The sequence below is a fragment of the Chelonia mydas genome, chromosome 12, assembly GCF_015237465.2.
Source record: "Chelonia mydas isolate rCheMyd1 chromosome 12, rCheMyd1.pri.v2, whole genome shotgun sequence".
Taxonomy (NCBI): domain Eukaryota; kingdom Metazoa; phylum Chordata; order Testudines; family Cheloniidae; genus Chelonia; species Chelonia mydas.
In genome coordinates, this window is record NC_051252.2 from 20,253,634 (window position 1) to 20,268,880 (window position 15,247).

Consider the following 15,247-nt stretch of genomic DNA (forward strand, 5'->3'; position numbering starts at 1 on the left):
ATTCCTCACCTACAGACAAAATGTTTGTATGAGTGACAAAGTGCTTGTGCTTCTTCTGATTTCCTTACATTTTCTCAAAAGCCAGAAGCCAACTGCTGTTTTCCAACACAATTCTGTTCAAAGGTATTATTACCGACAGAGAGTAGACAGACACATTCCCCAAAGGGAATGAAATGGCTGCATAATAGCAGGAGATGTTGCTGCTGCTGCATCTGCTTTTTCAAGTACCACATCTTTAAGTGTTTTTGTAACAAAGACTAAAATGTGCAATGCTCTGATTATTAATAGTCACCTCTATTGACCATTAAAACTGCAGCATTACACAATCCAGTCACTACTGCATCATTACAGAAATACTGACCAAAGATGAGGGATCTACAAGCAGCATTCACTTTAATGAAGAGTTGCTGAAAGGGGCTCTTCAGATTACAAGGATTCCCTCTTTCTTCTTGCTTTCCTGTTCATTGAGCTTGATACAATCATTTTTGCAGTAGTTGAATGAAATGCATTAAACACAGGTCCTTCAGAGCTCCAGTCCCCCAGTTACACAGCAAGTAGTACAGAACTCTAACAGTACCTTCAGGAATTCTCTCCCTCATTAACAATGGCTAAGAAGTCAGAAATACTTCAATATCTTCTCCTTTTGGTACTGCAACATGTCCCTAAATGAACCCCAGTTAATTTAAAGCATCCAGTTCAGATTTTTTGAAATACAATAAATTGACATTTTTGCAAGCACTTAAGCACTTCCAAGTATCCCTATATGGAAACTGTACCTAAAAATTAAAAGATAACTGGATTTTGTTAGTTACTTTTTATTGCAGCCATAGCTTTTCCTATAAGCTTTAGGGAAGCAATGAAAATAGATTAAGCTTGCTAGTTTACCAACCAGATCAACAGCAAAAATGCAGTTTCACTTTTTAAAATGTTGAAAAGAAATCACAGTTCAAAACACTTCTATTAATAAAAACTCTCTTAAGAAAGAGACTCTCAAGATTTTCAGAGAGAAATTCAACCAAATCATAGCTGTCATTCTAATAGACAAGTCCACATTTTCTGAATGGTATTTTTAATATTTTTAAAACACAAAGTTAAACATCTTTTAATTTTGTGGGTCTTACAAAAGAAAGTGCCAGGTTTTTAAAACTATACATGCACAAACATGTGAATACACTGCTCTTGCCTGGGCAATCTCGGTAAATGCATGTGCAAACTACCAGTCAGAGCAGTTTAAATGGTCCTTTACATGGGAGTCCTGTGATCTGAAGTGCATCAAAGAAAGCGTGTGTGCATATTTTTGCATGCACACAATTCATGGACATGGAATGGTACGTGCTGCCTGCCTTGCTCTGCAGCAGTAGATATTATTTACAGAGCTGAGCTTTTAAAAAAAAAAAAAAATCAGAGAAGCTCAATCACCAATAAAAATATTCTGATATGACAAGAATCTTTGTCAAAGTTACTGTCATTTGTATTAAAATTAAAACAATGATATTCAGATGAACTCCATTCAAAATACTGGGAGAGAAGAACAGTGTTTTCTCAACAAAAAGGATAAAATCATTAGGGGATAGTTTCTAAAATATTACAAAAGCATTAGAAACAAAAACTGGTAAAAACAACCATTTAAATGGTATGATATTATAAGAAGATGCATCTGCTCTCCACTCACCATGACTCTGTAACTAAAAGACTCCAGTGGTTCAAAGGAGCCTGAGAACTTACCTGCAACAGTGTGGGTTGTGAAGCATGGAAGAAAAAGGCAATACAGCAATGCAAGAAGATAAAATAGATCACGGAAAATATACTTGTAAGCTAGAAAAGAGCATGCCGATATAACCTGAGATTTATTTGTCACTACTTAAAGGTAATGATACGAAATGCAAGATTTCAGTGTTAATTCAGCCATCAGCTTTAAACCAAGAAACAAATGAGTGGAACACAAATTGTTTGAACCAAACTTTCAGCAGGGAGGAGGAGACTGTACAACTGTTGCTAGCCTTGCTGTTTCTTACGGGATTCATGTAGCAAGGTAAGTTGAATTTATATTTAACTTTTCTAAGCACAATTTAAATTGCTTAATATTTTGGTTAAGAGAGGTGTTGCTCACGTCCATTCAGCGTAGGTGTGTGTGCTCGCTTCATGCACCGGTGCTGGAAGTTTTTCCCTCAGTAGTATCCGTAGGGGACTGGCTCAGGAGCGGCGCGTGTATACTGTAGTATATAGGGCGCTGCTGGCCCCCTCAATCCTCAGTTGGTTCTTGCCAGAAACTCTGACTGTGGGGAAGGAGGGCAGATTGTGGAACGGACATGAGTAACACATCTCGAAGAACACCAGTTATGGAAAAAAGTAACTGTCTTTTCTTCTTCGAGTGATTGCTCATGTCCATTCAACTTAGCTGATTCCCAGCAGTACCCATGGAGGCAAGTAAAAGGAGTTCACAGACATGCAGATTGCAATACAGCTCTGCTGAATCCAGCATCATCCCCAATCTGCTGCGTGATGGCATAGTGGCCATGAACATCTGTACTGAGGGCCATGTTGTGGCTCGACAGATGTCCTGGATCGGGAAGCATGCCAGGAAGGCCACTGAAGCTGCCTGCGCTCTAGTCGAGTGGGCTCTGACAATTGGCGGTGGAGGACTCCCGCTAACTCGTAGCAGGTTCGAATGCAAGAGGTGATCCAGTTAGAAATCCTTTGCGTGAACACTGGGAGGCCCTTCATTCTATCAGCTGTAGAGATGAAAAGCTGAGTCGACTTACGGAAAGGCTTTGTCCAATCCAGGTAGAAAGCCAGAGCCCTCCTCAGAGTCCAAAGCGTGAAGGTGCCTCTTTTCACTAGTCTCATAGAGCTTAAGGCAGAAGACCGGAAGAAAGATGTCCTTGTTCATGTGGAGAATACACACTACCTTGGGAAGGAAAGCCGGGTGGGGCCGGAACTGGACCTGGTCCTTATAGAAGGCCGCGTATGGCGATTCTGAAGTCAGGGCTCATAGCTCGGAGTCTCACCTTGCTGACATCACTGCCACCAGGAAAACTACCTTCCACAATAGGTGGAAAGGGAGCATGAGGCCAAAGACTCAAAGAGCGGGCCCGTGAGCTTGGACAGCACTAAGTTGAGATCCCACTGAGGGGCTGGGGACCGGACTTGAGGAAAGAGCCTCTCGAGGCCTCTAAGGAACCTGACTGTCACGTCATGGGAGAACACAGTCTGCTCCTGAATTGGTGGATGAAATGCCGAAATGGCCGCCAGGTGCACCCTGATAGAGGAGTGCACCAGGCCCTGGTTCCTTAAATGAAGCAGGTAGTCCAAGATCGACTGCACCGAAGAATGAGAAAGGGAAATGCCCCGCTTGGCCGCCCAGCGGGAGAACCTCGCTCACTATGCGAGGTAGGTCTGCCTAGTCCAGGGCTTTCTATTCTCAAGGAGGACCTTCTGGACCCCGTCCGAACAGGCCTGTTCATCCGGGTTCAGCCACGCAACATCCACGCTGTGAGGTGGAGGGACGTGAGGTTGGGGTGCAAGAGGTGGCCGTGATCCTGTGACAGCAGGTCCGGTCAGTTCGGCATAAGCCAGGGAGGGATTGCTGACCAGCTTGATAGCATCCCGAACCAGTGCTGGTGAGGCCACAGCGGGGCAATCATGACAAGCTGCGCCTTGTCCCTCTTGATTTTCACTAGGACCTTGCTGATGAGCAGAATCGGAAGAAACGCATACATCAGGCTTCTTGCCCACAGAAGGAGGAAGGCATCAGAGAGGGAGCCCTTGCCCAGACCCCATCTGGAGCAAAACCTGTGGCACCTCCTGTTCTGCCTGGTGGTGAACAAATCCACTTGGGGAGTTCCCCACCTCTGGAAGATCATGCCGGCTACTTCCCTAGCTAGGGAACCTTGCTCCCACCACTAGGGAACCTTGAGCCAGAGCCCAAGTGGTCGCTCCCCTGCGACCAAGACAGGGCTGATTGGTGTCTCTGTCACGACTGGTACTGGTCACCCATCCCAAAGTTGGATGTAGCTGACCTCTATGAGAGTCTGGATTGGGGCCCTGGCGACCAGCGGCACGCAGTGGATCCGCAATGACTCCGGGCTGGCGATCTATGCCTCACGAGTGTGGAGAGGGATTGGGAACTAGATGCAGCCACACGCGGTGATGCCACCCTGAGGGATTGGCGACAGTCTGGGGAACGGTACCGTTGGTCCCTTGACCTGTCCCTGGAACAGTACCAGTGCCACGGAGATTCCGGGCGCCGACTGCGAAACTCCTGCCGGGAGGTGCGTGCCTCCAGAGGTCTGCTCCCGGTTACTGGCGAGCTGTGCCTCAAGCCTCTCTGCCCTCGTCCTAGGTCCGGAGACCGGATGGGGCTATGAAGCTTCTGCCTACCACAGTCAGAAGCGTGTCGGCTGCGAGAGGGCGACCTTTGGGAGGATGTCTCCCACGACGGGGAGCGCTGCCGGAAAGGTGGAGACTGTGGTGGTTTACCCTGGGACCGGGACCCCGTAGGGGCTGAAGTGTGTGGCATCGGGAGGGACATAATGTCTTGCACTGCTTGGAGGGCCTCCAATGTGGACGGCACCTGGAGCTGACGAGGACCTCTGCCTTTGCAGGCTGGGCTACACCACTCAACCTGAGCTGGGGCCCAGAATCCCGAAGGGGGTGAGGAGGTGCCTGAAACAGGGCCTTTGTCCACCCCAGACTTGTCCTTTCCCTTGTGGGAAGATGGAGACCTTCCTTGCCCCATCTTCCTGGGCTTCTTGGCTGGAGCCACAGAAGGAGGCCAGTGCTGGCTCACATGGGCCTTTTACAATGATCGCAGGTTTAAAGCCTGGGGACTGGGGCATGCCCCATCCTGAGGCGAAGTCCCTTTATGGACCTACTAAGTCTCTAACTTAACTAAAAGGTTGAACTAAATTAGAGGGAAACTATATACAGTAATATTTGCAAGAGGCAAAAGAGTCTGAACAAACGAAAAGCAACAGCTCTAGCTGAAGCAGCACCAGTTCTATGCACAGTCACGGGCGGAAAGAAGGAACTGAGGGTGGAGGGGACTGGCAAAGCCCTATATGCCACGACATATGCACACCACTCCAGGGGGCGCCAGAGCCAGTCCCCTACAGATGCTGCTGAGGGAAAAACTTCTGGCACACACACCTAAGTTGAATGGACATGAGCAATCACTCAAAGAATAAAATCTTCGTATTAATTACCCCATCAAAACATTCATTTACAAAAATTCAGTTACAGTAGCTAACAAGAGTAACCCAAGATATAACTGAAATCAGATGTTTAACCATTGTGGATGAAATTAATCTTTATTTGCCTCTCACTTGAGCAATGAATAGGGACCATCTCAATAAGAAGTTGGCATCTTTTGTACAACCCTCTTCCTGCCTTTTCAGGAGAGAGAGAGAGAAAGAGAGAGAGAGAGAGAGAGTACTGAAGGTTCTGTGCCCTTCCTGTCTCCTTCCTGAGGGTGTCTATGTTAGCACACAAGTTTCAGAGAGGAAATATCACATCAATTACCAGTACCAAATTATGAGTCATTTCCATTACCTGAAGCAAGAGCAACAGCTACAGCCTGTTGATTTGCAGAACACAGAATCTGGATACCCAATGGGAGACGTGGGCAGGTGTGTTTCACTGCAGCACTAATGACTGCCATTGCTGCAGTTATTTCTGGCCCAACATAAACGGTGTAAGGAAGGTCATGCATATTTTCCACCATCAAGCCATCCTGTGGAGATTATTATAGAGAAATCTGATTAAATTGAAAAGAGCCATTTCAAATAAATCATAGCTATTTTGATATTAGACAAAGGCTTATATTAAAAAGAAACACTATATTTAAAGGGTTTTTTCAAAGAAGGGATTATCTGCAGTAAATTGTTGATGCAAATACCCACTTGCAAAAATGCTTTAGTCAATATCATATCTGTAATCACAAAATGAAATAAATGTGATTTCAATTACACACTTTGTCAATTAGATTTCCTTTGAATCTGTGCTACAATGCGAACTATAGAGGAACACGTTAAATCATAAATCCAATTTAAAATATATACTGTAGAGTCAAACCTCAATTATTCAGATGGAATAGAGTATATTGAATAAGTTTGGACAATTGCATTTTTAGATAATCAAGAAAATTTTCAAATCAATTAATATCAAGAGACTAAAGTTATTTTGGATAAACAAAGGTTTCTTTTGGGGTTTTTTGGGGTTTGTTTTTTTACTGTATCAGTGAAAATGTTTTCAAATGACTAAAATTTGAGGGAGAAGAGGAGGAGTTAAATATCTATGTACAGTATTTTTAAGGTGCCTATAACTTTGTTATTAAGCTTCAACACTGCTCATATTTTGGATTCAAGGTTGCTTAACAGAAGATGTTGGCTTTTTATTGTCTACTATATGTCTCATTTGGTAGAAACATATATTTGGTAAACAATGGAGTGGCTATAAACTATTTTGCTGATTCAACCTGTGTGATTCATCAAACATCTTTGCACATTATATGGGACAGTGGTTGTTTTTTTAATCATCAGTATGGTATACATTAGAAAATTTTCAATAGCTGAAAATCATATATAATTATGTCCAGGACTAATAAGTTTAAAAATATATCCTTGAAAGAGCCATTCAAATCTAATGTTTTGCATTCACATAAGGATTCTTAAAAGAATTTGGACCTTCTTAACCTACCTTCACTTAATTCTAAAAGTACAGAAGGGAATCATTTGAAAAAAAAAATACATAACTCCTATTTTCTTTACAACTCCATAATTAGGGGAAAGTGAGATTATTCCCAAGAGATCTTAGCCTATCAGGGTGTCTTAACCGAACTAAACGTGTTTGGAAGGCACCAGAGACAGCATTTCAACAAAGAAAATTTTACCATAGGGACGATAACAAGTGAAATAATAATCAATGATGGTGCGGCTAATGGTAACTTAAGAATGTAGAACCAGGAAGAAAGACAAATATTTTTAAGGAAATATTACATTTGTATATTTTTTTCATTTTAACAGTATTTTTTAATGCAGAAGCTATTTCTGAAAACAAAAGATACGATATCATAAATGTGCAGCCAGCATGTGATGGCCGAGTTAAAGACTAAACATCCGACATCACAAACAGACACCTAAAATGAAGGAATGGGAAAACAAATTTGAGCATTTAAACAGTCTCTTGAAACAGTGTGATAAGACATATACCTGCACCATACTAGAATAAATATGATGGAGAATAACATAATAGGATACTGCTGATGTCCCCAGCTGACTGACAGTTAAATACCTAGATAAATAGGTGACACATCTCCTTAGAGGCACAGGTCACACTTTTATTAGTTGGCTAACAAATGGTTACTCAGCAATGGACCTAGTCTGAAAGCTCAAACAAATTAATGGAGGCATTCACTATCTGATGTTTCCTCACTGGGAGGACTCAGCTTTGCAAGTCAAGGATCCCCCAGCCACCAAATCTCCCATGAGAAACAGTACGGGTATTGATAAAGAAACCTCAAATCTGTTCTTAATCATGTCCAATTCAACTGCACAACTAAACAGCTTAACACCTTCACTTCTCATCCTGTGCTCACACTGTGGGATAAAGGTGACTGACTAACCATCAGTCACCATTTGGGACTCTCAGAATTATACAATTAAAACATTCCATAAAACTCTCTGGGATGCAGCAAATAATTGCTCCAGAAATCCCAACTTGATCAAATGTTTTCTAGTCTACTCATTCAAGAAAGCCTGCTGAACCCAGCTGATGTCAAAGGAAAGGTAACTCTCTCTCTCTCTCACACACACACACACACACGTCAAAGTCCCAAAGTTGCTGATTTGTAGAGCTGTGCAACTCCAATTTGCAAAGGATTTAAGATATTTCAAAATTTGGATTTGTTCTGATCTGGATTTATTCAAATTTCAAAACTCTCTTCAAAAACAGACTGGAGTCCCAACTCTGGGGCAGTCTTCTCAGTGGGCTGTCCCAGAGCTGCAGACTCTGAAAGCTCTGGTACCCTGGCTGAGTCTACCTTGCTGAGCTAGGAACCTCGTAAGTTGGGATTTGAAAACCCGAAGACGACTCATTCCATGGTACTCTGCCATGCAAGCTATGGAAGGACCAAGGAGCCTGGGAGTTTAGGAGCTGGGGCTCTCAATGCTTACAGGTTCTTGGAAAAAAAGAGGAGCCTGGAAGCCTGGGCTGCTGAAAAAGCAGGTGGATGAGCTGGTAGGAAACCAGAAATTTCTCCATTGCAAATTTGTCAAAGTCTCTGCAAAAAGTTTTTCAATTTTCACAATTGGCATTCTCTGACCAAAAAATGTTCCATCAAAGAACTTCTGACCAGCTCTATGGGTCAGTTTACTTTTTTTTTTTTTTAAATAGTCTGGCCATGGCAGAAAGGGTCTTGTGCATGAAACAAAAACTTCTTGTACTGAAATGCTACTGGCACTGTCGCTCTTTGCTTAGCATGGTGTATACGCTGCTGAGTTCTTTGATGGCTGCTCAGTCCAATGCGCAAGTGACAGTCCCATCCTCAGGTAGGGCATACCTACACACTAGCAATTCTCTGAATCAGAGCAGCAGATTCTTTCCTCCCCTAACGCTGGTCATCACAAAGCTCGATCCAGTCCGCCTCACAATGCCTCACTCCGTCTACAAGCCAACCAGAACGGCATTTCTCAATCATCCACAGAGATTTCAAAGGATACTAAATCATCCTTGCAAGCACCCTGAAATCTATGCAGCGGTCTGCCTCTCTTTTTAGACCCTTTGCAATCTTCAGAGTACAGCACACGCTTTGGGATCCAGTTATCCGGTGTTCGGTTGACATGTCCAAGCCACCTTCATCTTTTTTACTGATCAACATTGCCATGAATGACATACCAGCACAATTTAACACTTCCATATTTATCAGCCTGTCTTGTGATTTTATTTGAAGAATTTTATACAGGCATCTGATATGAAAACTGTTTAGTCTTTTGATATATTTGATGTAAGTTGTCCATGTTTCTAATCCATATAGAAGAGTGGATAAAGCACATCTCAGAAATACAGATTTTCACTATAGTTTGACAATTTGTTATTGTTCCAGGCTCTGTCTTGCAAAAGACCAAAGTTCCTGGGCTGCTTTGCCGATTTTACTGGTCAGCTCAGCATCAAGATCTACACTGCTGGTAACAGTAGAGCCAATGTAGCAAAGTTGGTCAACAACATCCAGATGAATACCATTTAAGGTGATATCTGGAATGGGTTCTGAAGAGCCTTGGTGCATGATAGGTCTTCTTCAAGCTCATTGTTAGCCCAAAGATTTTGCATGAAACAGAAAACTCAGTAATAAGATGTAGGGCATCAACACTGTGAGTCACAAGGGCTGCATCATCTGCACACATGAAATGCAGCCTTGCACTAAACTCTGATCCATCACGAAGCAGATAACAGCCACCAAGAGGAACCAGAAGGTGAACAACAGATAGAATGTAGGATTCCTTGCTCCCACTGGCAGCATCATATCTCCCTGCAAAAATGGTGAGGCAGTCACCTTGGGCAAGCAGTTTCCAAACCCTCCAATCTCACAGAAGGCCTTTTCCTGGATCACAGGCAATGAGGTGGCTGCCCACGGCGCGATTCAAGTCACCTGCCAGAACCTTGGGCACAACAAAAATTATCACCACGGAGGGAGAAATTATCCTATGAGATTTTTATTTGCCTGAGCAGTAGGAGGGCAAAAGTCCACATAGTTTTAAGAATAACTAATATAAAAGACCCTACAACCCAAAGGCAAAAACCAACCCCCATTTATGTTAAGAGTTTATACCGTCGTACAGGAAGTAGAAGCTAATAGAGCTGTAATAGTAATAATTTATTGTGTGTGTATGCATCATTCGAGAGGCGAAAAGGACCCAAGCCAGTGGTTGTTTGTGGGGTTTTTGTTTATAATTAAAAAATATTATAGATACTTAGAACTCATGAGATGGGAATTCTCTTCTTCATCCCAGAGTTACAGGAAAGTCTCCTCTTCACTTCAGAGTTACAGGAGAAGTGCTAGAACTCCTATCCTCCCAGGGTAAGAAGCCCCCGCTCCTATATTGCTATTGTGGTAGGAATGGGTTCCCAAGTCCTGACCACTGCTATGGAATAAGAAAAGAAGCATTAGTTCAATGAGCCCAACATCAGTGTCTCCTATCCCCCTCTCAGTTCCACCCAAGATCCGTTAGCCAGTCTCACAATATACTCGCCACCAACAAACAGCCTGGGAAGATGCACTGCTTTGTATATGCACTGGCCAGCCTCAGTCCACCCCACAAGATCGTTCTCATGAACCATAAAACAATCAGGAAGAACAGTGCCTATGGCTGCCCCTATGAAGATAGCAGACTTGAGGGACTGGACTGTGTTGCTGGCATTTCACAGTAGCTTCTGAGAAGAGAGGAAGCAGACTATGTGCTGACCCACAGTTTGAGAGGGAAGTCATAGAGGGCTATGTCTAGGCCTCAAATTAATGCTGTCCACACTGTGCTTCATGATAGAAAAAAATATATACTGAATAACACAAGTGATAATTTTTGATTGTGTGGTTTGTAGACATACAGCAGATTAGGTGACCTAGAGAATACAAATATTTTATATTGATAACAGTCTGGACGGAAAATTATCATTAAAATTATTTATGAAAACTTTTGAAATTTTTCTATGAGCATTAAAAAAATAGTATGTCATTTATTCATTAAAATCTAAAAATGAAAGCCTCTCCCATTATTATAACAGCTCCCAGCACAAGATACTAAAACACATTAGCTCCAATCAAAAGCACAAACATCGAACCCTTTCCCCTTAATACACTTATACCCAGACACTTCAGTAGATCTGTTCCTCAACCAGAGTGCCCCTCAGCCCTGGGCAATGCAACAGGCTCTGGGTATTACTTTAATAACATGTTATTCTTTGGGTACCATCAGATAGGACTGTGTTCTTTTGCACATTAGGTTTTGTTTAATTAGAAAAAAGAGAACATATGTTCTGCAATACATTGAGCTGAATTACAGATACATTAACTCAAAGCTTGCTTTCTTATTTTTGTGTCAAAACTATAACACTTACCACAGATTTTTGTGTTTTTACTGAATTCATATGGGTATAAAACAGATTTCATTATCAGACAGCTAATTAAAATGGTGGAGAGAAAACAGTTATGCTGAATTAAAGTTCTTGGAACTTAAGCTTATAGAGCAGAAATCTATGGCAACAGTTACAGTATTACATATTCCAAAACAGAATTTATTTGGATAGGAACAGATAAAACTCTTGTAATTATTTCTCTAGCATTTCTTTTTAGCTGAATATTAAGATTATTTACATCTTCTTTATTCAGACAATCGCCTTCCTTCTCATATAAAATATTTCCTGTAACCCCTTTAATTCTGAGTGATGTGTACACGTGTCTAAAATGTGTTGTGTGCAAAATATTATAATAACAAAAAGCTCTCCTTTTGTTACAATTAGATATTGGATATTTGTTCTTAAAAAAAAAAAACACCCTTCTAACTACAGAGGGGAGTCTACCATTTCCCTTAATGCTGATATAGTTACACAAACAACAGTCTAGAAGAAATCTAACTTTCACTTAGGAATCATCATTTTATATCTCCTTTCCAGCACCCAGGTGTGTTCTGGACAAATCCATGCCTCTAGCTCTGCCTCAGCCGCTCCCCTATAAAAGGAAATCATTTGGCACATTGTCCTACAACAGGGGTCACCAACCGGTAGATTGCGTTCGACTGGTCGATCCTGGAGCCTCTGCCAGTCGATCACTATCTCCAGCCGCTAAAAGTCTGGTGGCGCAGCAGGGCTAAGGCAGGCCCCACGCCGCTGCCGGAAGCAGCCAGCACGCCAGGGGGACAGGAGTCTCTGCACACTGCTCCTGCCTGCAAGCACCACTCCCACAGCTCCCATTGGCCAGGAATGGGGAACTGCGGCCAATGGGAGCTGTGGGGGCAGTGCCTGCAGAGAGGAGTCATGGAGGATAGGGCCACGTGCCCCCCCCCAGGGCTGCAAAGGCATGCTGGCTGCTTCTGGGTGTGGTGCAGGGTCGGGGAAGGCAGGGAGCCAGCCTTAGCCCTGCTGTGCCGCCGGCCAAGTAAATGCCACCTGATGGAAGCCCGCACCTCTCCTGCACCCCCAGCCGTGAACCCCCTCGTGGAGCCAGCATCCCATACGCCCTCCTGCACCCCAACCCCCTACTCCAATGCTGATCCCCCCTCCAGAGCTGACACCCCATACCCCCTCCTGAACCCCAACACTCTGACCCAGCCCAGAGCCCCCTCCTGCACCCAAACTTCCTCCCAGAACTTGCACCCCTTCTGCACCCCAACCCTCTGCCCCAGAATCAGCCCAGAGCCCCCTCCCACACTCCAAACCCCTCAGACTCAGCCCAGAGCCCGCAACCCAACCCCCCGCCCCAGCTGGGTGAAAGTGAGTGAGAGTGGGGGAGAGTGAGCAACGGAGGGAGGGAGGATGGAGTGAGCAGAGCGGGGCCTTGGATAAGGGGTGGGGCAGATCCTGGGTTTCACTTAAATTCAAAAAGTGATCTTGTGCATAAAAAGGTTGGAGACCACTGTCCTACAAGATCTACTTTCTGTTTGTAGGAATCATCTACCCTAAACACAAGACCAGCTTTCCTTCAAAAGCTCTACTTGAACAAAAAGATTTCTTCTTTATCTTAGATATGTAAGGGGTTTTTTGTGTACTACTCTGTTACTAAATCAAGGTATATCAGATAATAATTATGCAAGATTCCACCACACTATAGTGTGGATGGGACTTAAGAAACTGTTAAGAAACAAGGATTATGCCTGGGGAAAATAAAAATTCTGTGCCTAAAAATTTTGTGCACAATATTTTAAAATTCTGCAAAATTCTGCATATTTTATTTGTCAAAATAACACAATATAATCATGCCAGTTTCAATTATTTTGATAATTTATTTCAAAATACCCGCCAGCAAGTATATCTGTAACAATACAGACAACCAAAAAGATTCAGAAAATGTTTTTTGACAAATTGATTCCTTACTAGACATATTAATATAGACTTCTGAGTAATAATTCATTTAAATTACAGTACAGAAATGTATTCCCCACACCTCTCAGAAGCAGTGAAAAGGCTTGGGGGTGTCAGCAGTAACAGAGGAGCTGAGGGAGAGGGAAGTAATTGCTGGGAAGGAGCCTGGGAACGAACCTGGAGGGTTGTTAGGTGTGGGTGGGAGAAGTATGGAACACGGTGGGGTTTTTTTTGCGGTGGGGGTTATTAGGGAGTTGAGGACCCTCCCCCATGCAGACCCTGGCTGACCCTTAGCCTCTCCCATTCAGTCAGGCACATCTGCCCCTATCCCTGTGTGTCCCTGCTCCCCCCTCTCCCTATCCCCATGTGTCCCTGCACCCCCACTCACCCACCCCTTATCCCCCATCCCAATGGTGGTCACCCAAATAGCTCCTGTGACCCCCCACTAGCCCTTCTGTACCCCAGTCTAGATGACCCACTAGCAGCACCATGTGCCTCAGTCTGTTTGCCCCTCTTCCCCACAGTGTCCTGTGCCTCCTCACCCAGCCCTGTGGGCAGGGCGCTGTGAGGAAGGTAGCCTTTGCCCCCTCCCTCTCCATGGCTGGCTGCTTGGCCTGGAGTCATCTGCCCTTTCTTTTGGTGCTACAGCAGTCTCTGGTGGGCAAAAGGAGTAACTGCAGCACTTCCCTGGCAGAATCTATTTTCTACCAGGTGGGAAGGGGAATCTGCAAGGGACATGAATTCTGCGTATGTGCAGGGGTGCAAAATTCCCCCAGGAGTAAAGTGCAGGTTACACTTAGACTCCAACCATCATTCATTGCCATATCCATGCAGCAGCTTTTACCAGCAGTTAAAAATATGTCTAGGTGCTCATTTTTCACTGCCAAAAAACTAATGCAAATTAGGCACATAGCTGTAAAACTTTCCAAGTACAAAGGAGGTAGGGAGAACCCCAAATTCTTTACAAGGAGCCAGTGCAACAAGACAGACTTGTTTGGGAAACTATATGGGTAAAAAGCATGACGACAACAACATAATCAATGTTTCTTTAGCAATGTCCTCATACTAGCGGAGTATTTTGCTGTATTTTTAAATTGCCTGTACTTCATTGTAGTATTTAAATAGTCTCAACTAGGTGATGAAAGTAAATGTTAATTAAAGTAAATGATGTGAAGGAGGAAAAGTTGAACCCTTGTTGTTTCAATGTAGAAGCTTTCTGTAAGGCTGAGTTAACATAAGTCCAATGATTTACATTGTGAACCCTGTATTTTTGCTATAAACACTGTCTTAAAATGAAAGCAGAACACTGGAAAAATTGCAGAGAACTTAAAGTCTCAGAATCTGTCACTTATAAAATCTTGTGTAGGCAACCTGGTTATTTGGCAATACAAGTACATGGTATTTGATATTTTTCAGCACAGATGGCCTCCTATTTGAGCACTCACTTGTCTTCATTATTGTGCTCCAACTTTATAAATCCTTCATATTTATTATGTTAAAAAACTGCTAATGGACTGGACAAGTTACCTTCTAAAGATGCAGGACTTCCTTTAATCAATGCTGTGTATGTAGAGTGCTCTGAAAATTTAAACTGTCTGTAGCTTTGTCTACACTAAGCAATTTTAACAATTCCCAGCCTTGAAGTCACGAAAACCTTATCTTCAGTGGGAGCAGTGATAGCCCTAGTGAGAAATGCTTGATAAAGGTCTATTGTAGATAGAGTTCATAAGTAATAGTGGTAACACCCTGTGTTTCCTAGTGGGTGACCAAAGTATGAATCTTAAAATCCAACTTCTGCAGTAGGGTTGATGGGGCCTGGCACTGTTGCTGTGTAAGTGCCTCTTCCAAAAGAGGAAGAGTCACTTCAGTGGTAAAGCCTGCCAGCTGATCTTGTCAATTTCCTACCATGGTAATGGGCACATTAGGAATGCCTACGATAGATGGTGCTGCTTCAAGATAAGCTAGCTCAAAAGCAGTTATGTACAATGCACTTAGCCAGAGAAACATTACAATATTGTGAAGGTTCTTAGCATGGAGGAAATAGTTATATGCAAATGATGTAGGGGATCAAAGGGGGGGAAGGCCTTTTCTGAAGACCCCTAGCTATGGTTCTGGACTTTGATTCTATCTCATAGATACTAAATTCTTGATTGGCTTGGGTACACAGAGCACTCTTGCCTAT

The 15,247-nt window shown here is 43.3% G+C and overlaps 1 protein-coding gene across 3 annotated transcripts in view; it reads right to left on the reverse strand.

Annotated features, from left to right (window-relative positions):
- LOC102941711 (uncharacterized protein F13E9.13, mitochondrial) overlaps positions 1-15,247 on the reverse strand; it is a 42,264-nt gene that overhangs the window by 21,437 nt on the left and 5,580 nt on the right. For 2 of the 3 annotated variants that reach the window (XM_007058659.4, XM_043526130.1), the window contains one exon: positions 5,551-5,731. In XM_007058659.4, coding sequence (XP_007058721.1) covers positions 5,551-5,731 — 181 coding nt within the window. Of the gene's footprint in view, positions 1-5,550; positions 5,732-9,547; positions 9,654-15,247 lie in introns of all 3 variants that reach the window. The other variant, XM_037877402.2, reaches the window with a different exon arrangement.